This window comes from Primulina eburnea, chromosome 18 (genome assembly GCF_022965805.1).
Source record: "Primulina eburnea isolate SZY01 chromosome 18, ASM2296580v1, whole genome shotgun sequence".
Taxonomy (NCBI): Eukaryota; Viridiplantae; Streptophyta; class Magnoliopsida; order Lamiales; family Gesneriaceae; genus Primulina; species Primulina eburnea.
Window position 1 is genome coordinate 30,966,121 of NC_133118.1, and position 25,021 is coordinate 30,991,141.

Below are 25,021 nucleotides of genomic sequence, written 5' to 3' on the forward strand. Positions count from 1 at the left end.
AGAAGTGGTTTTGTACAGGCTATTCTTTTAATCTAAACAATCTTTTCCGTCTACAAAATCTTGAAGAACTACATGTTTTCGTGCGCCAATGGCATAAATCCTCGATGATATGGAACCATGCTTTTCCAACAAGTCTTAAGGAGTTAGCTCGGGATGGAGTTCCTTTGCCTTGGTAAAATATGACCATAATTGGGTCACTGCCAAATCTTCAAGTGCTCCACGTGATGAGGATAAAAGTCACTAAATTTTCTGATCGGACGCCGATGGAAGGACAATTTCTTCGACTCAAATGCTTTCGTTCTTCGTTAGATTATCTGGTGAAATGGGAAGTGGAAAAAGAGCATTGCCCAAGCCTTGAAATCTTGATTCTCCGGCATGTACAGAGTGATGAAATTCCTCGGGGAGTAAGAGAGATTGATTCACTTCAACTCATTGTGTTAAAACATTGTCCGGAATCATTAGTGAAATCAGCAAAGCGAATTCAGGAACAACATGAAAATAGAAACAATGATTTTCAGGTTCGCATCAATGATTCTAATGAATACGATCTTGGAAATTAGGATCCCGCACTTACTCCAAAAGTTTTCTTCTGCATTTAGTAGATCAAGATTAGCTCATTTAGTTGCGCAAGATGGTGATATGTGGTACATAATCACTTACGGGCCAATCAAGATTATGAAAGTCAATACTGCAATTGCTGTTACAGCACCACAAATGATTGAGAAGCAAAAATCAGATGAACTTCTGATGACAAATATTTGATATTGGTGAGTAATATTACAAACTTGCCTGTTTGGTAGGGTTGACTAGAGGAGGAGGATGAATTTAACTTACGTTTGACTGGTTTTTTGTCGAATCAATGATAACCTATGGCCCGTGAAAAATCACTGTAGAAGAGGGAAAATTAAGCCCTCTTGAGCCCAGGTACTGTGAATACCAATTTCTACAGGACCCGTGATAAGATGCAGAAATTACCCAATTAGCCATTACCCTACGAACAAAATCCTCATATTATTATCTTTATTTTTCAATTTATTCTCTCTCATTTTATCTATCATTTTTTATCTCATCAAACTGATTCAAACATACCAAACGATTCTGAGAATACTAGAATATAAAGTATCCTTGGATATCCAAATTTGTAAGATTTACTTGTCTGACCAACTTGAACATATGGTGATTAAAAGAAGATGCAAAACTTAATTTAACATATATCAGATGAATAAAAAGAAAAGACAAAAAAAGAGAGGATAAAAATGCTACATTTTTATGATATGATCCATTTTGTGCTCTATATCTTGGACTACATTTTTTAAAAGAACTTTTATTTTTAGTGAATATTAACTAAAAAATAAAATCCCAGCTTCCACAAATGATTCTATTTTTTTTTTTTAATATTTGCATCGTTACATACCCAAATTAACTTTGTTCTTGTTAAATACATAATGAAGAAAAATTACCACGATAATGCCTTTAATGGTTTTATCAGTGTAGACCTCTGGCTGGGATTCTTGTGGAGGCAACAACTGACCAATAATCCATATTTTATAACACATATATTATCCATTATATTTATCCAAATAGTTCAACAATTAACATGAAAATTAAGAGTGCATAAAATCTCTTTTCTAAACAAAAAAAAATAGTAGGTCGTTTGTGATACAATATTATGGATCTATATTTGTTAGATGACTAAAAGATTCGACTCAGAAAATTAACTCGTGAAATATTCTTATATAAATTTTTTGGTATATAAGTATCATGTAATGATTTCTCCACTTATAAAACTTTTTTTGATATTCTGAAAAATATTTATATCAATAATTTTCTAAGAAAATAGACATACTAACCCATAAATCGCTGTCATGAAATGAAAGATGCTTTGTATATATTAATTTGATTTTTATATATAAGTGGGTAACCGCTGGTACGATTATTAATTTTGTTTTCCATATCTTTGTCATTTTGGCCGCCCATGTGCCATAATCTTGGGAAATGAAGATGTTCTATTCATATTTGGGTAAATTTGCACAAATTCAGAAAGCAAATTGAAACTACAACTCCTTCCATCTTCAGTCCATCTTTGTCTCCCGGCCATGGCAGCTTATGCTGCGCTTCTCTCACTTGTTAGATCACTCCACCAGATTTTGGATCTTCAACAACATATCGATCCCCTTCACAAAGAGAAAATCATTTCCCTTCATGAAAAAGTTGATTCCATTGTCACTTTCTTGGAAGATTATTCGGGGAAGCATCGTGGAAGACATGATCGTGTGGGAAATGAAATCAGAAACGCTGCATATGAAGCGCAGGATTTCGTGGATTCGTATCTGGGTTCAGTATCAACAACTCATGATGATAGGAGTTCTTTCGAGGCTCGTCGTGATCACGAGGTGAGCTTGGATAGAGATTTGGACATGGCTTTTGAAAGGATTGATTTTATCTTGGACGAGACAGCGAAGATGAAGAACAGAGATACAGCAGAAGATCTCCGATCCAGAACTTTTTCTTCTCCCGTTGATCACTCATCCACAGTCGAAGTCACTGTGAACAAGGTTGTGGGATTTGATGATGACCTGAATGTTATTAAAGAATGTTTGTATGAAGATTCGTCTAAACTCCAAATTATCCCCATTGTTGGGATGGGAGGAATCGGGAAGACGACTCTAGCAAGAAGAACTTACGAGGATTCACTCCGCTCTCAGTATTTTGACATCTTGGGTTGGACTACTGTGTCTGGAGAGTACCAAAGAAGAGATATTCTTTTGGAGCTTCTTCAATCCTTCAAGAAATACACCACTGATCTTAATGAACGATCCGGTGAGAGCGAAGCCCAATTGGCAACACTAGTGCACAAAAATCTCAGCGGTAGACGATATCTCATTGTGATTGATGACATATGGAGTACCAAGGCTTGGGATGATTTGAAGATGGCATTTCCAGATAATGACAATGGAAGTCGAATCTTGTTAACTACGAGGCTATCAGACGTTGCAGATTATGCAGGATCATCCGGTATTCCGATCCACCAAATGAAGCTTTTGAATGAAGATCAAAGTTGGAAACTACTCGAGGAAAAGATTTTCGGGAAAGAATCTTGTCCTCTCCACCTGGTGGAACTCGGGAAGAAGGTTGCAAGAAACTGCAAGGGACTTCCTCTCACGATTGTGGTCGTTGCAGGACTGCTTCTTTCTTCGGGAAACAAGATGGAAGAAGAATTGTGGGAAAGTCTTTTGGAAAATATAAGCTCAATGGAATCCACAATCTCGGTGCAATGCTCAAAGATACTATGTTTGAGTTATGATTGGTTACCTCTGCGATTAAAGCCATGTTTCCTTTACATTGCAGCTTTTCCAGAAGATTTTGAAATTGATGTTTCTGAGCTAATCATGTTGTGGGTTGCAGAGGGATTTCTTAAACCAAGTAATCAGTCTAAATGCTTGGAAGATGTGGGGAAGGGATGTTTGGAGGATCTTGTGAATAGAAATATGATATTAGTGAGTGAGAAATGGCCAGATGGGGAACTCGTAGCCGTCGGAATTCATGATCTCTTGAGGAAGATTTGTATAACAAAAGCTGAAGAAGATGGATTTTTTCATCATGTCTCGTCCACAAGAAATGTCTGTATTGATGCCATAGAGAACCCAAAGCGTCGTCTCCGTGCACATTCCGCACATATTTTAGAGGAATCGGAAACACAAGACTCAAGTTTGCGTACAATTTTCTACGATATGGAAAACACTGTGGAGACATGGGATTTTCCAACGCTCTCTCCGAAATTTAGGCACCTCAGTACCTTGAATTCACCCAATATGACTTGGTGTGATTTATCAGGAGTAATCTCAACATTCGTCAATTTAAGGTACATTTCGTTTTTCATAGACGACACTATCTCACACCTCGACCAGTTTTTTGCCTCATTATCCAAACTTCCCAATCTCGAGACTATAATTGCTAATGTGTTTTACAACGAAGATTTGCAATTACCCTATGAAATTTTGAGGATGCCGAAGTTAAGGCATCTGATAATGAGTTTCCCCTATCATTTATCGGATCCCTCTAACATAGGAATCATCAACAAAAGTGATCTACAAACACTTGACAAAGTTTCCAATTTCATATTTACTGAAGATGTCATCAAAATACTCGTGAATCTAAAGAAGTTGACAGTTGTTTACGAGGGGTACGCTTATGATCAGGATGATTTTAATCTTAATAATCTTTTTCGTCTACAAAGTCTTGAAGAATTAGAAGTCTCTATAGGTCTACAAAATTATAGCCATGTGTCTGGCTCTTGTAGTCCCTCTTTGATATGGAACTACGCATTTCCAATCAGTCTCAAGAAGTTAACTCTACGAGGAGTTCCTTTTCCTTGGGAAAATATGATCATAATTGGGTCTCTCCCAGAACTTCAAGTGCTCGAGATAGTACAAAATGATATCGGAATAGATTCCGAGTGGACGACAATGGAAGACCAATTTCTTCGACTCAAGCACTTTTATTCTTCGTTAGATTATTTGGTGAAGTGGGATGTGGAAAAAGACCATCTCCCAAGCCTTGAAAGCTTGACTCTCGAGAATGTTTGGTGGAATATCGATGAGATTCCTTATGGATTAGGAGAAATAGATTCACTTCAACTTATTGAGTTATGGTTCTGTCGTGAATCATTAGTGAATTCAGCAATGCGAATCCAGGAGCAACAACATGACAATGGGAATTATGCTTTTCAAGTTAAAGTCTTTAATCACGAGGATATGTAGAATTTTTATTGAAGCGTTTGAAATCAGAAATTGTAAGAAATTTGAGTTTGTTTGGAATAAAGATTTTTGCTCCACTTATAATCCAAGAAAGTAGAGGATGAGATATCCACTCAGTTTGATCCATGGCTTTGTTTGTTTCACTTTTGTTGGAATCCAAATTAAGATCCACTGAAAAAATTAATAGAAATCTTCACTTTTAAATGTAACTTCAGTAGTGTATGTAAAGTATCAATTGTGACTTTTATTTGTGTACAAAGAAAATGGTATCAACGTAAAAGTAAGCCTCTGGCGGTATTAATTAGCGGAAAAATCATCTGCAAATGCATGATATTTCGTATGCTAACTTACTCAGTATAAAAATAATATTTTTAACAATTTTTTGATTCAAGTATGTTGTATAGGGCCTTGTGTTTATCCGGCTAATATGGTTTGTAAATTATTGTGTTAAACCCGAGAATTCATCTTGTGCACAATCGATGTGTACTGGTTTCAGGATCCTCTGTCACCAACACACACACACACACAAAAAAAGATAGATGATCACTTCGACTTTTTTTTGTCTTTGAACCAACTAATTGAACCTTTCCATGAAATGAAATATTGACATTCTTTTTTATTAGGCCATATGATTTAATATCATCGACATGGTTTACAATATTTGTCGAATTTCTTCTTCAATTTTTTAACAAAATTCGGAATATCAAATATTTGTGAGTAAAATCGGCTTCGTGTATCTGTTCTTTATGGAATTGTGGATGCTAACTGATGTAGCCAAAAATTATGATTATCCGAACTACTTTACAGGATCGTAAACGGGTCCAAGTAGCTGGTGGAAAGAAATCTTTGTGGGCTATCACCTGCGTCACAAACAAAATGTCAAAGGCGCCGGGGTAAACACTCCGACGCTCAAGTCAAGATTGTAATTGAGAGCTCAAAGCTTTAAGTATCAAAAATCCTCCCCCTCAATAATGAGAATACTCTCCTATTTATAGATTTTTTTGGGGAGTAAATAGTGGGCTTGGGCTTTTATAATTAATCGTGGGCTTGGGCTTTTACAATTAATTTGAGCCTCATTACCCATCACTAACCAAGTTAAGATAATTTTTTTTATAATTGAGTCGTTCTAAATTAAAAATGATTTAACCGATCGAAGCGTAATTCTATTTTATTATATATATATATATATATATTAATATAATTATATATTTTAAATTTTAAAACTTAAACGATGTATATAAATAGACAAAAAATATATATTTACCATATATTTAAAATACCAACTATAATTATATATGTTTTTTTTAATAATAGATTAAATAAACTCTAACACTATATGTTGGATTATTCTTTGAGAAAGAGATATTTTCTAATATATAAGTAATGTTATGCCATGCGTCAGAATGCGTTCGATAATTGCAACTTTATTCGTAAGAAATCCGCCAAATTTCTTACAATTTCTGATTTCAAACACTGTATTTGCAAAGAAGAATATGAATATACTGAAAAATCGACATGTGTAAAAATAATTCTATTACAAAGCTTAAGTTTTTTAAAAATCAGACATAAATAAAACCCCTCGTAAATGTGATAAATCTGTTTGAGAATTTTTTACACAGCTATTAAATATTTATCCTATTAATATTTTTAAGGAATTTTATGTTATTTAAACTTTTCACAGGACCTAGTGATTAATTAATAGTAATATATTTGTGCCTTAATAAAAGTAAAATTTTTGTATTGGAAATTTTCATATTAATCGTCACAAAACTTCTATAAGATCTTCTCACAAATCAATTTTGTGAGACAAATTTCTAATTCGAACTGACCAATCGAAAGTATTATTTTTTATGCCAAAAATATTGTTTTTCATTTCAAATATGGACCAAGTTGATCCGTCTTACAAATGTAAATATGTGAGATCGTTACAGAGACTTAATCTATTATCATTACTTGTCCTTAGAAATAAATCATCCACACCAAGGAGATTCACACCATTAGTTATATGATTAATTTAGAAATAACAATAATTTCATTAACAAATAATACAAATACAAAAATAGCAAAACATGATGAATCAAATAATAATATTCTCGTACACTTGCACACAAGTTAAGTCTTTTCCAGTTCAAAACTCACAAAATACGACTCGTGAGACCGTCTCACACAAGTTTTTACTTTTTAAGTTGTCATTTGATTTCATACATGTATGAATTTTATTCACATATATGACAAGATTCTTTCTATTTCCAACTAAACAAAATAACATTTTCTCTCGAAACCTAATCAGATTACGCATAAGCGAACAATCTAATGTTATCATTATTTTACTATTTTACCATTGCCAGACTATACTCCAGAGTAGCTAACGTTCGGGCCAATCGAAATGCAATGGAGTTTGAGAAATCATTTGATATTTTGTAATAAAGATATCAGGACATATTTTTGTACATCAAGTTATCGTGCCATTGACCAAACCTTTTTCAGGAATTTTTTATATAATTAATTAATGTCCAAAGTATTTGGAAAGAGAAATTATTTTATCAAAACTGATTTTTTTTAAAAAAAATTTGAAATAAATTTAATAATTAAATGGATAAAAAAAACCAGTTAAATTTTATTTTTTCATTAGTAAGAAAATTTAGCTTATGGTACTAACTAAAACATAAGATAATGCTTTTTTTTTTTGTGATTCGCATATTATAGCCGTTTTCTTTTTGTTGATTTATTGATTTTTTAAAAAAAAATGTGTTAACAAAGTGACTTAACATGTTTTTTGAACATATTTGCTAGACCAACATGAGAGATCTCTTTTGAACTTCTTTGGTTCGTAAAACCGTCTCACGTGAGTTTCTTTATTTTTCGCTTTAACATCAACAACTTATTTTTAAACAAGACCACACAATTTATAATTTCCTAAAACAGCTTATTGGATATAGGAAGTTATGTGTCGTCTCAAAACAAAATTAACCAAACTTCGTCCATTTTAAGATTGAAACTGGCTCATACACAAGATAATCTTCCCGATGCTACCATTTTTCTTTAAAAGTTTCAAAGCTTTCGGAGCTTTAGTCACTGGAAAACGATACTCAACCTGAGGGACAACTTTTTTCCGAAGAACAGCAGGCCAAAAATGAGTTCTAACTTCGGCAATCACAGATGCTTTATCATCCAAATCTCTAGATCGTAGATCGAAAGCTGCAGACAATAATAATAGATTGTACACTTAGAAAATAACGGGGATGAGGGTTGTAAGCCAACAAATACTATTGAAAAGAAACCCCCACACTTCACCTTTAATTTCAGCCTGATTTTTTTGTAGTAGAGCAAGATCAATCCTAGTATGATCCCTTCCATGCAAATCTATAATGACAACCTTACCCCTGGAACCACAACACTCGAAGTTTCTCCGAAGATCGGACGCTCCGTAATCAATAACAAAATCAACATCTGAAAAGATGATTAACAAATTGGAATAAAAAACTCTCAACACAATTTCAGTAAGCCTTTTATCCCACTAAATGCAGCCGGCTATACGAATCGCTTCTCCCCCCTACAATATCCTTAACAACGCAATTACATCACCCATTCTAATGGGGACGAAAATATCCATTGAATTTATATTTTCAATTAAAAGACATGAGATTTAAATATTTAATTATTTGTTTACTCATTAAGCAGCATATACGAGCCACCACATCGTGGTGCTTAGCAAATTATGTTAGGGGAGAAACAAAAAATCATGCCAACCATCAAAAGATAGGTACTGGTGCAACATTACCTGCTTCATTTTCCACCAGGACGTCCCACACAAAGTCTCTGGACTTGTGATTAACACAAATGTCAGCGCCAAAACCACGACAGATATAAAACCCATCTCTACGTCCTTTTAGAAAAGCATCAACAACAATGAAGATATGTTATGATGGACAATTAAGACATCACAAATTGTAATGAAAAGGAGAATGGGTTTAACATCGTCATGGGGTAAAAAATATCACCTGTCGCGGCAATAACTCTTAAGCCCATGTACTTTGCAAATTGTATTGCCAATGCGCCGACCCCGCTGGTGCCTTCACGAATCTAAACATTGCATAACTCTAAATTTGTTAGTGACTTTGATAATTTGCAACAAAAGATAAGGATATGTCCAAGAAAAACTCTGACATCACAATTAAACACAAATTTACTAAACTATTAATTATCACTTGAGAAAGCACATTGCCTCAATGACGAAGAACACAGAGAATTATAAACATAAGGTTGTTATCATACTTTGAAATTTAGGTGTAAACATGTGCAGATAAAAATATGGATCCAAAACCATTTCGTTACTATTTAGAATGAACTCCTTATAAAGTTTAGGTTCGGTTCTCACCAGTACTGTTTTACCTCGAAGTGTCTTGGGATCATGCATTTTGAATAAAGCTAACCATATGCTACATGATGCAAAAGGTAAGCCTGCAGCATCAGCTAAATTAATATCATCGGGCAACGGAAGAAGAAAGTCTGCCGGCACATCCACTTTTTCAGCATACCCTCCTCCTTGAAGAATGGCACAGACCTGAAATTGTAAAAAGAGAAAATGCTTCATCCAGCAGTCGGCATAAGGGTAGAAAAGATGAGAGGAGAAAAACATGATTTATCATTTTATAACATTGCTTGGGGGAGAGATGATGATTACCCTTTGTCCAATTTTCCAACTGATGACATTTCTTCCAACTGCTTCAATTATTCCAGAGCATTCAAGGCCTGGGCAGAGACCATCATCACTTGTAACCACGTCAATTATATCACCCCAATTGACCCCAACGGCACACACCTTGATCATTACTTCATTGTCCTTGATTTCAGGCAATATAACCTTTCGGTGCTCCAAACTATTCGAAAACCATTTTTTTTTAACTACCATCGCTTCCATTGTAGAAATAAGACGATGATTGCTAGAAAAAGATAGATACAATGAAATCAATACTCAAAAATGATATTTATTAAAATTTCACCATCATAATTACATTTTATATTAAAACTTAACGTGCTTAAATTTAAATTACATACCCACATCGTCTGCAAAGGATACTAACCTAATATTATATACCAACAAATGGAGGATAGTGATCAATTAATTAAGGAACTCTCATTTGAGTTTCAATACATAATGCTCTCTCAACATAATATTAGGCAACTATCACATGAAAAAGGTATGATCAATCAAGTACACTGCAAATTCTTTCAAAATATGTGGATTGAAAATTTGATTTCATTCGCAAGTTGAAATTAAGTAACGAATCATACTTAAGTTGTAAGATACCACAAGATAGATAGAGAGAGATGGTTCAAAATCGTGTGATAGTAATGTAAACAAAATACAAATTTAAAAAGCTGGAGATACTTTAGAAATATGGATTTTGGTCGTGGAAGTGTGAATAAAATTTTCAAACCACTTGTTTCGAATCCTATTGTGGCTTAGGGGGTTTAACCGGGGATGTTTTCTGAAATCCATGCCATGATTTTACAGGGCAATTAGAAATTGTCCATATTTTCAAATTTCTTATTCTGGACTATCCCGACCACGTTTTCGGGTATCACAACAACCTCGCAGCATCCCTATAACAATTCCAATTGCCATCCTTCAAAGAGAATCAAGTACCAGAATAATTTTTTGAAATCCAACTGTGCAAAATCTGCCCTACCACGCAGAAAAAAAAATATCAAGGAATAGGTTTAATAACCTTTTGAGAAGAAATCGAAAAGCAGAAGTATCAGCAACGAATCTTGAGCTCTGTTTCCGCGTCGAACAATTTATCCTTGTATTCAAGCGGCGGGGACGGTGGGGGTGGGAGTGGGCTCCGATAATATGAGAGAGAACCCTCAGTCGATAAAAGGGGTTTTACTTTTTATATGTTTATTCAAATAATAAAATACTAATTCTTAAAAAAAAAAATACTAAAGGTGTGTTTGGCAATGATTTGATAGGATTTTATGGGATTTGGAATTGGATTTGGATTTAGATTTGGAAATTCAAGTATTTGAAATTCCATTTGGTGTTTGGTTTAAAACTTAAAAATGATATTTACAAATCCATTTTTGTTTGAAGAAAAAATGATTCGAATTTGAAATTTTAAAATTTTACTAAGTTATCCTTAGAAATCATATAAACACTATCATATTTTTTTTTCAAAATTTATCGATTATATTAAAATTTAAAACTTTTAAAATATTTTTTATATATGTTGTTCTAGACACTATTTTTATAATCGAACGGATAATCGAATCGATCAACATATCAAAATATGTTCAACCGGTTTGATCGGTGCAATCAAACAGTCGGACAGAAACACTATCATATTTTATAGAATAAGGGTCCGCTTGGTTTGTAGGATGTGATAATTGAATGATTATTAATCTGATTGATAAATGTTTGATATGAGAAGATAGTTAATTTAAGAGATATGTAACATCACGTGTGGTGTGAAATTTAGAAGGAAGATAAAATGATGATACGAATGGATAGACCAAAATACCCTTCATTTTTTTTATTTATTTATTTCCCATTGCCTTTTTGCGTTAAAAAATCTACGTCCTGTTCTTCTTACAATCAGACGCCAAATGAAAACCCAGTTGGGCATAAATCAACGGCATAAGGAAATCTGCAACACCTGATACATCGACAATGAGACGTAGCTAAGAAGCTGGAATTTAGCAAGTATTACCTACGAATAAGCTACAAATTACTGCAGATCTATGGTAGACATGGGGATTTGGTCATCCACTGTCGGTTTCGAAGGTCTTGAGCAGCGGTCAAGGGCACCGAATCGAGGAAGAAGCTTTGCCGAGAGAGTCGTAAAGTAGATTAAGATGCAAGTGGGGTATTTAGAAGCAGGGGTATTTGGGTGATTTCACTTCTTGGGTGTAGGTGGATAGTTTGAATCAGCCGAAGAAGCATGGATGTACACTCCTACAGAAACAGTGAATTTGTCAAAGGAGTAGTCAGTCTAAAATGTAAAAATTGTACCAAACAGAGTATGAGTAATCAATCCCACGTTAATACTACCTACCAAACGGGCCCTAATAGTATAATATAGTAAATGAAATTTTAAATTTTAAAGGTTTTGAATGTATTTGTTTCCTACTCATGCGAGCCCATATTATTGTTTTTATTAATCTGTAATTCTTTTGAAATTTCTTCACTATTCATTTCCTATCTACTTTAGGTTACAAAATTTTGGAATCTTCTCCGATGTACAATTTTACTTTGTATAATTTTTAACTATCGTTGTGTATATTTGGTAAACCTCCAAGATAGCATCGTATCCTACAATCCACGTTAGTCAGATAACTTCAATAACCAAGCAAATCATATAAGACATGTTCGTCCAAAAAGAAGTTTGTTTGGAAAAATCAAAGTTAAGCACATGGACCAATGAAAGAATACCAAATTGATTATTCAAAAAACTAAAATTATTGAACCGATCTAACCTAATAAAAAACAATTGACATTAACATATAAGACATGTTCGTCCAAAAAGAAGTTTGTTTGGAAAAATCAAATGCTCGCCAACGAAGAAGAGGGCATTGTTATATGAGTGAGTCTCATGTGAGACCATCTCACGGATCCTAAGCTCTAGAGATTTGGCTACTGCAATTGCCAAACCAAAAACTCATCAAAATTCATATTTTCCTTGCTTGTCAGGCATATTAACAGAGATTTTGGAATATTAAACATGTCAACCTAATAGCAATCACGAAGAAAAGTGGGCACGAAAACGGTTTATTGGTCTTCGGATTCTTGGCGAACGGATGTCACACGCTGTTGTTGCTTCTGGTGGAACTAACAACAATTTGCCTGGAATACTAGACTTCTCCAAAGCTCTATGCGCCTCCGCGGCTTCACTGAAGGTAAAAATTTTACCAATTATTGGCTTTACATGTCCAGCTTCTATTAGAGGCCAAAATTTTGACAAAAATTTTGTTTGGAATAAATGTAACTTCCTTGTGTCTGCCCCTGTATACCATTAACAACAAGATATTAATAAAATCATCTAAAAATAAGAGGAATGATATTGTTAGATAGTAAGTAATAGTACCTATGACACTAACATCCTTCTTCGCGAGGAAGGAAAGATCAATATCCACCTCATCCCCAAACTTGTGCCCTAAAATGACAAGAGACCCACCTCTAGCCAAACAATCCAAGTTCTTTTTAAAATGGTCTCTCCCACTGACATCTAGTATTATGTCCACTCCTTAAAAAGATGATTGAGTTAGAACAAAAAAAATGAGATGTCACATCCGGGATATTTACCAAATCAAGCACTAACATTTGGTAGAATACAAATATACCAAGATTCTTTTTCTCGTTTGATATAATGCACATTAAATCATAAAAATATGTAATATCTCAACGAAAGTGCATAAAACTACTCACACCATGTCGAAAGGTACATGTTTTGCGGATTCGCCTTCATATTTACAGTCTTCCATTTATTTTTCTGTTCAACTGAGGATACCAGCTACTCATATCCACACAAGTGAATTGCATTGTGATCATACATATATGCTCCAATCAGCACAAACTTATACACAGTCTACGCATCATTTTCACAGGTCATATGAGCAACCTGGAATCGTCTAACTCATAGTAGGTTTAAATATAATAACTAAGGCTATACCTTCACTGACGTGTTAACAAATGGCAAGATAATCATGTACAAAAATGAAGCAACTACAGATTTTAGGTCAATTGTTCTTTCAATACAAAGTAATTACAAGCGCATATGCATAGGCCCCAAACAATTTGTAAGACTTGACATAATTAGAACCATTTAAACATATGAGGGAATTTTGAACTTCTCCACTCCCTCGACAAGCCGACGATGTTCTAGCTTCCACATTACATTAGGCAGTCCTTATCGCCAAATCTTAATTTATTATATTTCCACAGCTCGTTATAAAAAATCCCCCCCACACACGAATGTGCATCACTTCTAAAATCTAAAATGGTATCTATGCTGCATATAACAATTGACCTAAAATCTGTAGTTGCTTCATTTTTGTACATGATTATCTTGCCATTTGTTAACACGTCAGTGAAGGTATAGCCTTAGTTATTATATTTGAACCTACTATGAGTTAGACGATTCCAGGTTGCTCATATGACCAAGAATGTTGAGTGCTTAATTTTATTTTCCCCAAATCAAAAATGTTAACTTGTTAAATTACTATATGCATGCGGGTAAAATAATAACATATCTCTCTCTCTCATAAGGAAAAGAATCGGTATTATTGATAAAAGTGAAAATTTTTTTTAACTGATTTATAAGTAGATAATACTTGTCTAATAACACACGGATCTGAAAAGTAAAAAATGCATGATAATTCTGCACTCACCTTTTTCTCCTGTTTCAGCCTTCACCCTCTTGCAGAAGTCCTCTTTTTCGTAGTTGATGCAGACTTGGGCTCCTAGCATTTTGCAAAGTTTAAGCTTTTCTTCCATTCCTGAAAAGGTACATTTAGTCACATATTATTTTATGCTAGTTCACAAAATATGGCGGGATATGGACGTGGTGCTTAGGCAGTCACCAAGACTTTAAAAAAAAAATTATTTTTAAATTTCACCGTGCGAGAACAATGTTTCGTTCACACTGGTTACCGAGTTCAGATCATTCACTTATTCTGACCACCGCATTACATGGGAGATATTTGGCAATTTGAATCAGAATCTAATTTATACTAGCAGCAAAATAGCCGATGGATACATAACTACAAAAGTTGTTAAAATGACACACCACATTATATTCCTTAATCATAGATAACTCGAGCACACAAAAATTCTCCATTTAAGTGCATTAAAAGAACAAATGCACAACCACGTGAATAGTTAGAATGCTACTATTTTAGGCATTAGCATAGGGTAAATTAAATCAAACCGCAAATGATAACACTATTACCTGCCACAGCAAATATTTCACAACCAATATGCTTAGCATATTGAATAGCAATCATGTCAATTCCCCCTGCAGCCCCATGTATCTGAAATTGTTCTCAAAACCAACATTTTTTAGGTTTCGATATTTTATAAATTATCAAAATTAATATATATATATATTTATATTTAACAAATAGCAATACCAAAATTTTCTTGCCAGGTGTAAGGTTCACCAATTCGGAAAGAGCAAAAAAAATTAACCGTGACGCTTCCGGCAACGCTGCTGCTTCGACGAGGGAGACTCCAGAAGGAATCCGCAGAACATCAAATTCAGGAGCCACTGCAAACTCAGCATAGCCACCCCCAAGAGAAAGAATTGCACAAACCTCGTACAAATAGAAAAACAATGTGTTGTCATAACAAACCTAATTATTAAACTACTCAATCATTAATAAATTAACAGTCACCTCATCGCCCTTCTTGAATTTGATTACATCTGAGCCAACAGCAACAACTTTCCCCGAACACTCATATCCAAGATTTAAACCAAAATCAATCCAATAAAATGGGATATTCCGTCGGTGCCAAGTGTCAAAAACGTTTAGCCCAGCCGCCGCTACTTGTATCAGTATTTCATCCCTTCTAAGAGTGGGCATTCGAACCTCTTTTATTCGAAGAACATTTGGACCACCTGGATATCTAAACCCAACAATCTTCATCTGAAAAGATAAACATAGCAAATATAAGACAAAAGATCACAACATAAGGACGTTCCCAATTCAGAATCAAGTGAAATAAAAATATATAATTGTAAGATAACACAAGATAGATAGAAAGAGATGGTTCAAAATCGTGTGATAGTAATGTAAACAAAATACAAATTTAAAAAGCTGGAGATACTTTAAAAATATGGAGTGCGAATAAAATTTTCAAACCACTTATATTTTGAATCCGATTGTGGCTTAGGGGGTCTAACCGGGGATGTTTTCTGAATATTTTACAGGTCAGTTAGAAATTGTCCATATTTTCATAATTCTTATTCTGGACTATCCCGACAACGTTTTCAATTCGGGTATTGCAAACAACCTCGAAGCATCCCTATAACAATTCCAATTGACATCCTTCAAAGAGAATCATGTACCAGAATAATTTTTTGAAATCCAACTGCGCAAAATGTGCCCTACCACGCATAATTAACGGGAAAAATAATAATCAAGGTATAGGTTTAATACCCTTTTGAGACGAAATCGAAAAGCAGAACGAAATCTTGCGCTCTGTTTCCTGCGTCGAACAATTTATCCTTCAATTCAAACGGCGGGGAGGGACGGTGGGGTGGGGGTGGTGATTTAATGCAAAATTTATTATTGCTAATCCAAATAAAGGTTTTTTAAATAAAATAATATGTTTCAAAATAAAATAATAACAAAATATCACTGTAAATATAAATCAAAATTATTATTTTAAAAAATATATTTTTCAATAGTTTAAGGGCAACTTAGGTTTCAGTACCTAAAGTTTTTCAATTTTGGTTTTAGTACCCAACTTCCCAAAATACCCTTTATGTTTTAATTTAAATAATTGATTTTTCTTTTAAAATTTAACGGCCCATCATGCTTCCGTAAAATAAATTAAATTTTATACCTCTTTGACCGGAGTACCACCGGGTCGTATCCACCGTATTTTACAGACTGCTCCTCACAGTCCAACCACGCGATCGCAACCGATGGTTACCGACACAGATTCCTTCAGCAGTACTTAGCACAACTCTAATTCGTTTCCTACCTTAGAGTGTACAATATAAAATAAAATTTTGAAAATAATACATGAGAGGGGCTGAGAGCAAAGATCTCTTTTATTCAAACACAAACATTTATTTATTACATAGTAACCTCCTGTAGAGGAGGAGAAACTTGTTTAGCTACCTATTGTAGCTGAACTCTTTTCACACATAAAACTTGAAAGAAAATATTACAACCTTGTATGAAAGAAATGGAGAAAATATTTGATGATCTTCACTTCCTTCTTCCTGTCTTATTTATAGAAGGCTCCTTCGGATTTGAACTTCGGATTTCAAATCTTCATAAGCCTTTACAGCTTGCATTGGGGACCATTTGGTGGTTGAGGGGTCCCTGTCTAGATTATTAATCTTGACATCAACTCCTCATCTTCTTTTATCTCATGGAGATACCATTGACGATGAGTTTCAAATATATCGGCTGAGATCTCTTTTCCATCTTCTCGGTACATTCGGGCTATGGATTTTAGAGCTTCAGCTTGTTTCCTCTTGTGTGTTAATCTTTTCTTCAAAACTCTTAAATATGCATGATACATTTTTAAGTTTTGGTCCTGGTGTATTAACTGGTTTCATTATATCTTTATTTATAGATATAATTACGGGACCAGTTATTTTTTATTCATTGGATTCCTTTAGTTTCGGTATCCAATGCTCTTGTCTTTTTCCACTTTATTATTAGTGGTTAATGAGTCACCTACCACCTATTATTGGTGGTGCTTGTCCTTCCACTCACATGATTATTCACATGGTGGTCCTTCTTTTGTTAGTGGGTTGGTCACATGTCCACTATCAACTTTGTCGAGGAATCTTTGGCTTTCGGTGTCCTCGAGGAAAATGCGAATGTGGTCCATCCCCACTTGTGCTTGTATCGGTAAAGTGTTTCCGATCAGATCTCGGCTTGAATCCTTTACCGAATTCAGGTTCCTTCTGGTTTTGGCATTCAAGGCAGATGTTCTCTGACCATCTTCCTATATGTGCCATATTGCAGAATTTTCGGCGAGTCTCTTTACTAGCCGGCAGCTTGCTGTTCCACAAAAGATTTCTCTTTTTCTCGAATAAATCTTCTGCAAAACTGGTGGTTTTTCCTGTCATAGTGTTTAACAGGAATGATCCGTTCACTGAATGATTATAAAATTTGAACGGAAACTTGACTTTGTCCATCTCAGTAAGACAGACCCATATACCCCAAGCTCTTCTGGTAGAAATGTCATCTTCAGTTATTGAAGACACCAGGGGTGTTTCTTTTTTCGGAGGGTCCTTGATAAATTTTTGGACATTTGAATCTGGCCTCCTTAGCTTGATGAAATGAAAGGCTTCATGTGTGCCTTTCCCTGTTGGTTCTGGTGCTGCACTGAAAAAATACAATTCCAGAATATCTCCTCTGGACAAATAATCATTATTTGCCCAAGTTTCATGAACAGCTTCCTGGATCCATTTTGGTAAACATGAAATTTCCGGAAAGCTGGGTGATGTCGTATAAACTGAGGCAAGAGCCCCAAATTCATACCATGTCTTGACCTCCTTGGGATATGAATTTTGTTTCATCCATACCCTTGGATATTTTCCTGATACATCAACCCTATTTGTAGCTGGGTTAATGCCAATACGTGTTTTTAATTTCTCCCAATTCTGCTGTTAAACCTGAAATGGAGAAATTACACCTTCATTAGTACCAACCTTAGCTTTGCCTTTGTCAATACGAGGCCTAAGGTTGATCTCTCCCTCTTCAATCCCCGAGGTGGAGGGTTGATTTGAGGACTCAAGATAAGGATCAGGAGTCTCAATTTTTGTTTCAGCCGACTCATCTCGTGATGATCCCGACTTAACACTTGTGCAAGGGGTATTTGAATCCCCCGCTACAGGTATAAAGTCATGTACTCGAAAACTCTCCATTTGAGAAACCAGTGGTCTCTCAATGCCCTGGAGGATAGGCCTTTGCGTTACAGACCATAACTGAGTATATGCCTGTAAACATCCTGTAATTCGATCAGAGACAATTCTCTTATCAGCTTGTTGTAGCCTTCCCGCAACTTCTGCGTTAACAGCTAACTTGTTGAACTCGGTTTGAAGCATTTCAAGGTGTTCCCTCAAATGCCTCTGCATCTTGATAATAGCATCAATGTCAATGCTGTCCATCTCTTGTTAAAAAATCTGCAAGAATATTTTCATGAGATTTTATTATCATAATATCAAAAATATAATTTTGACATAAAGCTTGCCATCGTAATAATCTAGCCTTCTCAGGTTTAGACTCAATTCTATTCCTTAAAAAGGCTTTAACTTGAGTGTTATCAACTTTCAAAGTGAATTTCTTTGCAAGTAAAAATAACGGCCATTTTTCAAAAGCCCTCTTTACTGCATAAAATTCTTTTTCGTTGATATGCCATCTTATGGCTTCTGCATCTGAGAATAACCCACTACAATATCTGCATGGTTGTTCTCCATCTGGTGTGAGCTTTGTTAATACTGCAGCCCACCAATGATCACTGGCATCGGTATATAATATCAGATCATCTTCGTCTTGAGGAATAACCATTTTTGGAAGATTTTTACAAACCTCCTTTAAATGGATAAGCCCTTCCGTGTGTTCTTTTGTCCATATAAACCTTGCATCTTTTTTCAATAATGGACTGAACACCTTCCTGTGTTTTGCTAGGTTCTTTATAAACATCCCAGCAAAATTAACAACTCCTAGAAAACTTTGAAGTTGTTTCTTGTCTTTGAGACTTTCTGGAAAATTCTGCACCTTTTCAACTATGTGGTCTTGCAGAATTATTCCTGACTCATCGATTTCAATTCCGAGGGATTCAATCTTTCTTGTAGCAATGACTGCTTTCTTTTCAGATAAAACCAGTCCTTCTTTCTTGCAAACATTAGAGAAAATCTCTAAATGCTTAACATGTTCATTCATATCTTTGGATGCTATTAAAACATCGTCGATGTAAACAAACATAAACTTGAAATAATCTTTGAAAAGATTATCCATCTTTCTTTGAAATATTTGGGGTGAATTAGCCAATCCCATTGGTAATACTTCCCAAATATAGTGTCCTTGAGGTGTGGAGAAAGCTGTGAATTTCTTGCTTTCTTCCTGCATCCGAATCTGATAAAATCCAGACTTGCAATCAAATTTAGAGAATATCTTGGCATTGCGAATGCAACTAATCAAGTGTTCTCTACTAGGTATAAAATACCCATCAAACTCCAGAATTTTATTAATTTCTTGATAATTAATAACCAATCTGGGTTTTTCTCGTTTTATCTCACCATGGTTTCTTACCAGGAATCCTGGACTACTGTATGGTGACATACCTGCTTTGATCAAACCAAGGTCCAGATGTTCCTTGATTATAATCTGCATATCCCTTTGATCAATGATGTTCATTGGGATGGGTTTACAACGGACAAATTCATACTCTTTGCCTTCCTTGATTTTAAGGCAAGCCTTGAGTTGATTTCTGTCCCACCATGCCAAGGGATCTTCATTGTAATTTTCTTTGATCATTTTCTTGACATCTTCCAGTGATACCTTAGATTCAAACTCTACTTCATTTGTATGTAGAGTTATCTTAAGGCATTCTATATCTTCTGGTTGGAGTTCCTTATCTGCTCTTAACTGGAGCATTGTTTCTCCAAACCGTCTTGAATCCTTCATTTTTGGGTTCAGAAGTTTTCCTGAATCACCACGCTTGCTGCGAAACTGGATCGGCAATTTTCTGTAAAATGCCTCTCTAAGTCTCTGGACTATGATTTTGTGAGCACATGGTGTTGTGAACACTAATCTTCTAGTCTCATTTTCTTGTGTATAGGACTTGAACATTTGTAGGAAATTATTTCCTAACAATATGTCAGCTCCTGTATCATGAAAATAAATAGGTGGTGTCTTTACCTTGTACCAAGGTGTTTGTCCCGCACCGCCAATCATGATTTCAGTCATCTTAATCCCTTTACATAAGATTAAGATTCTTCTGGAAAAATCTCTTCCAGCAATCTTGGGTAACTCTTCTTCCAAATTATTTGGAAAAACTCCTCTTTTTGCCGTACATATTCCAGCACCTGAATCAATATATGCAGCAAAGTATTCTGCCTTATATTGTTCATACAACATTCCCACTGGAATGTATATGGAGAATGGACTTGTGGTCATTGGATTTTCCACATTTTATCTTCTGCCATAAACTCCATTCCATACTCTAGACGTTTCCAAGGTTTATGTTCCTCGAGAAACTCTAGTCCAAGAATCAGTCGATCTGATTCTTTTCCTGAAATTCCTTGAATATGAACCTCCAATTCTCCAATATTAATCAGTCCTTGGTAAGTTCCTATCATCTGTTGTTCCAAATAGTATATTGAATTACACGGAAATTGATTCCTTTGCTTTGTAATGTCAAATACTATTTCTACTTCCTTCCACCCTTCTGGGCATCTAAGTTTTCCTAATGTAGAAAAACTTTTCAGCTCCTGTTGGGTTTCTATGACAGGCTTTTTATCCCATCTGTAACTTGTAATCCTATCTCCTTGAAAAGATAGTCTTCTTGGTTCCAGTCTAAGACTTTGATTCCTCTGTAGAATCGGTTTGTCTTGGATCTGGATATCTGTTTCCTGTATTAAAGGAAACTCAATTCTTTCTGGATAAATTGCCTGCGCAACTTTTCCAAATATCTCAGGGATTTCAATAAACTCGTTTCTAATAAACAATTCAGAATGATGTGTATTAGATAGAGCATATGAAATCTGATAGGTAATAGAATATGGTCTATTACCTTCTTTCATCAACCTTTTTTCCTTGAAGTTTTGATGTAATGTCAAGGCTCGGCTGAAATCTCGATCTGCCAGGTTGTAGGCTATCCTTGGATAGATTACTCCTACAATTTTTCCTGCACAGAGGTTTCCTGAGATTGTTCCCAGTACTGAATCTTGTAGATTCCCCATTCTTTTATCGCATATGGCGATATCAATTGGTGAATCTATCCCTTCTTTGAAAGTAGCCTTTATCATAATTTGGATTGCTCCGATATGAATCCAGGACATAGTCCTTGCTACTTCTATTTTGAGTTTTTGTAATTCCTCCTTTATTTCTTCGGAAGGAATTAACTGCATCTCCATTCTATTTCCTGTAAGTTCCATCGGGATTGCCATTTCCCTTCTAGAAACTTTATAGATTAGGTGATGCTTTCTGTTTCTTAGGCCAAGACTTCCTAAGAACTTTTCTACTTGTTCTGCAGAGAAACCTTGATATCTCTGTAGGCTTGGGTTTTCTCTCATGATTCTTTGAACCATGTTATGAGATATTGTTGTCTGGCTGAAAAATCCAGACAGATCTTCATGTGTTTCGTGTCGAAACACCTCGTCTTCAGTCAGATTCCGATTCTGTTCCATCAGATTCTTCCTGACTTAAGACTTCTTCTTCTTCATATATACTTTCATCTGAGGCAATGTCCTCAAATCAGTATACTTGAATGAGATCTTGGTAATAAACTGCTTCTTCTATATCCGGAGTAGGATCGAAGCGTTTAATACCTCTTTTCTCATTTTCTGGACAGTTGGTCGAGATATGACCTCTTGCTCCACATGTCCAGCAATTACAATCTTTGAAACTTTCATTGGCTCGCGTATGAGCTCTTCTGAAAGTTTTCTTTGTAGGTGTTCTTCCTGTGCTTCGGGATGAACTCGATGCCTGGGATGATATCCTACTTCTCGATGGTCCGCTTCTTTGTCCAGATTTATAAGATCTGGCTTTCTGTCTAGACCATACAGTTCTTGGTTTCCAAGAACTTTTTCCACTTCGTGCATGAGGATGAGTCCTAAAACTTTTCCTCTTATGCTTATGTGGTTTACTTCCAATAATCGTTGGAAGATCATTTTCCTTACAACACAAAGGAGCTCTTTTGTTGATACTCCTTAGTCGTTTGTAATTCTTTTGTAATGCTGCTATGTGGCACCATTCTGCCAATTTTCCTTTAAGGAAAGAGGCTCTTCTTGCCAATGTATCTGGATTACCAGGTACGTATTCCCTTATGAGCATTTCTCTCCAAGGACTTGGCATTTTTGCGAAGAAAAGCTGCATAGCTATATCTTCTTCGACTCCTGAATTCCATCTATATTTGGTGAATAACATAATGTATTCATCTACCAAACATATATCATGTAATTCAAGACTATACAGAGCTTGCGTATATTTTTTCTTCTTCTCTGTATCTTGATTATTGAAATAGTCTACTCCTATAAAGTGTGCTTTGAATAGGGTAGCCATCTTTCCTGCGATCTCACTGAGAGATTCCCCAACTAGGACTGACTCTTTCATGTCTGGTGTAGTCATGTCCCAAGCAATTTTTACTGATCCCATAAGACTCATTTCCAAAAGTTTAATGAATCCTTCTTTGTTGAGATCAAGTGTTCCTGCTGCAATCCTCATAGCAGATGTCCAATCGTCTATGAGATCTTCTCTGTTTTTGAAGTCCAATACATCAAGGTTAAGCATAACCCCGTAGGGATGTATAGGATCTAAAACAGTTTTCCCATAGGGTGTTTGGTGCAAAGGAATTTGAGTTCTCCTTGCCCTTGTTCCCGCTGGGTGTGATCCTCCACCAGTATGGAAATCAGTTTGAGACTCTCTCATATTTACATCATGAGATCCCATACTTTCCCTTGGTGGTCCCTGAGAAGATGACCAGGTTATTGCAGGTGGTGTTTCACCTTCTGCTGTGTTCATCTTTAGATCTACAACTTTGAGATTTGCGAAAGATTCCGCAAGCTCTTGTAGATCTTCTAAACCAATCCTTTCTAAAGTTGTCATCAGATCAATTTCTTTTCTGAGACAGACTTAATTAGATTGATCATCTTTTCTTCTTCAGTCAACGGTTTTGACACCACTCTGGCCTTCCCTTGTTGATGTAACAAAGGTTCGGTACCAAAAGATGGTGGTAACCAACCTCCCGAAGTTCTTCTACTAGAACTTGGTTGTTGTTCTAGTTTCTGTATTCTTGTTTGAATATCCTTTAAGATCTCAAGAATTTCTTCTTGTTTCTCTAGGACCTTTTCAACTCGTTGTGGTACATAATATAGCATATTGCCATAATTTTGTAACGTTTTCTGTATTTCTCTAAGATCCAGAGAGAGCTTAGAGGAGTCTGGTATTATCTCCAGAAATTTATTATTCTGAATCATAGATTTTTACCTGAGGGTGCTGTTGCTTCCCTTCGTAGATCTTCTGTCTATTCAGATCCATTGTTCTCTGAAGAATTTCTTCTGAGTTGATTTTGAAGTATGTTTTTACGGTTCTTTAAACCTTGTAAACGCATACCTTTCGTCCTGAGTTCAGTGAAGCAGGTACTTCGCTGTAATTCTTGTTCTAATTGAATTATTTCCAGGGAAATAAGTTCAATTTCGAACTGGATGGTAGTCCCTGGCATTTTTAACAGATCATTGAAGATCTAGTTTTTTCGGCCTGTAAGATTCTACCTTTTGTGTATGCAAGGTTTTGCAAACACTGCTGTCTTTCATCAGGAGATAAGTTTCCTGATTCAATGAGTTGTTTCAGATGTTTTATAGAACATCTGAATAGATCTATTCGGAAACTAATGTTTCTGGAATAGAGATTGAAATGATTTCGGGGGTACCTAAATCTTTTCATTTCTTGATACATGACATATACCGTCATGTGTCTGATGTTTCCATCAGATCTGTACCATAACTTGATGGTCACCATTGGAACATACCTTTGTTCTCCTGTTTCTGATATCTAACAATAGTTAGATGAACTTGTGTATATTCCAAAATATTGGAATAGTTCTTGTAAATTATTCTTCTCGAACTAAAGTTCGGATTCATAATTTTTTCGAAATTCTCCTTCTCATACATTTAGTTGCTAGTAATAATAAAATTTTCGTGTTTGAAATAAATTAACCTTGCTCTGATACCATTTCGGGGAGGCGTGGGGATCAATAAAATCAATTAAACTTAAATGGGAAAGAAGGGCAATTTTGGCATTTTGAAAATTATTTTCTCTCTCCAGGTACTTAAACCAAAGTTGGTTTTTAAAGTGTACTGATACACAATTTACCCATAGTTTAATTATTATATATATATATATATATATATATTGTAATATGATATTTGAGTAAGGCATGAATATTAAATTATCCGACGAGTATAAAGATGTAGATGAAATTGAATATTCGATAGGGACATATGATAATGGGAATGAAAGAGTAGGTCTAATGTGAGACCGTCTCACGGATCACAATCCGTGAGACGGGTCAATCCTACCCATATTCACAATAAAAAGTAATACTCTTAGCATAAAAAGTAATACTTTTTCATGGATTATCCAAATAAAGATCCGTCTCACAAAACACGACCCGTGAGACCGTCTCACACAAGTTTTTGCCGGAATGAAAACAGATGATATAAAATCCTACTCAAATTCGATTTATTGTTTCCCTACTAGCTAGAGATAAAAATTAGGTTTCACGGCAATTTTATTTTATTTTATTTTTTTGTAAAAAATAGGTGTGTTATTTAGTATATTTGTTTGTTTGT

The 25,021-nt window shown here is 35.2% G+C and overlaps 4 protein-coding genes and 1 long non-coding RNA gene across 5 annotated transcripts; 2 read left to right on the forward strand and 3 right to left on the reverse strand.

Annotated features, from left to right (window-relative positions):
• Positions 1-1,958: 1,958 nt before the first annotated feature.
• Positions 1,959-4,881, forward strand: LOC140819016 (putative late blight resistance protein homolog R1A-10). The gene is made up of 2 exons (XM_073179003.1): positions 1,959-3,862; positions 4,301-4,881. The coding sequence occupies exons 1-2, from the start codon at positions 2,097-2,099 to the stop codon at positions 4,758-4,760; spliced, it is 2,226 nt and encodes a 741-aa protein (XP_073035104.1). The 5' UTR covers positions 1,959-2,096; the 3' UTR covers positions 4,761-4,881.
• A 2,740-nt stretch (positions 4,882-7,621) lies between these two features.
• On the reverse strand, positions 7,622-16,023 carry LOC140819409 (uncharacterized). The gene is made up of 7 exons (XM_073179492.1): positions 15,918-16,023; positions 9,442-9,700; positions 9,136-9,321; positions 8,759-8,840; positions 8,539-8,643; positions 8,052-8,207; positions 7,622-7,955 (listed from the first exon to the last, which is right to left on the reverse strand). The coding sequence occupies exons 2-7, from the start codon at positions 9,676-9,678 to the stop codon at positions 7,744-7,746; spliced, it is 978 nt and encodes a 325-aa protein (XP_073035593.1). The 5' UTR covers positions 9,679-9,700; positions 15,918-16,023; the 3' UTR covers positions 7,622-7,743.
• Positions 11,657-23,708, reverse strand: LOC140819270 (quinone-oxidoreductase homolog, chloroplastic-like). Its single transcript, XM_073179277.1, has 4 exons — positions 23,658-23,708; positions 15,153-15,404; positions 14,889-15,071; positions 11,657-11,752 (listed from the first exon to the last, which is right to left on the reverse strand). Exons 1-4 carry the CDS (start codon positions 23,706-23,708, stop codon positions 11,657-11,659), a joined length of 582 nt encoding a protein of 193 aa, XP_073035378.1.
• LOC140819411 (uncharacterized) lies at positions 12,262-12,592 on the forward strand. The gene is made up of 2 exons (XR_012115222.1): positions 12,262-12,343; positions 12,380-12,592. It is a non-coding gene; the product is annotated as an uncharacterized lncRNA (long non-coding RNA).
• Positions 12,376-15,293, reverse strand: LOC140819410 (uncharacterized). Its single transcript, XM_073179493.1, has 5 exons — positions 14,889-15,293; positions 14,708-14,789; positions 14,148-14,255; positions 12,845-13,003; positions 12,376-12,762 (listed from the first exon to the last, which is right to left on the reverse strand). Exons 2-5 carry the CDS (start codon positions 14,760-14,762, stop codon positions 12,500-12,502), a joined length of 585 nt encoding a protein of 194 aa, XP_073035594.1. The 5' UTR covers positions 14,763-14,789; positions 14,889-15,293; the 3' UTR covers positions 12,376-12,499.
• Positions 23,709-25,021: the final 1,313 nt, after the last annotated feature.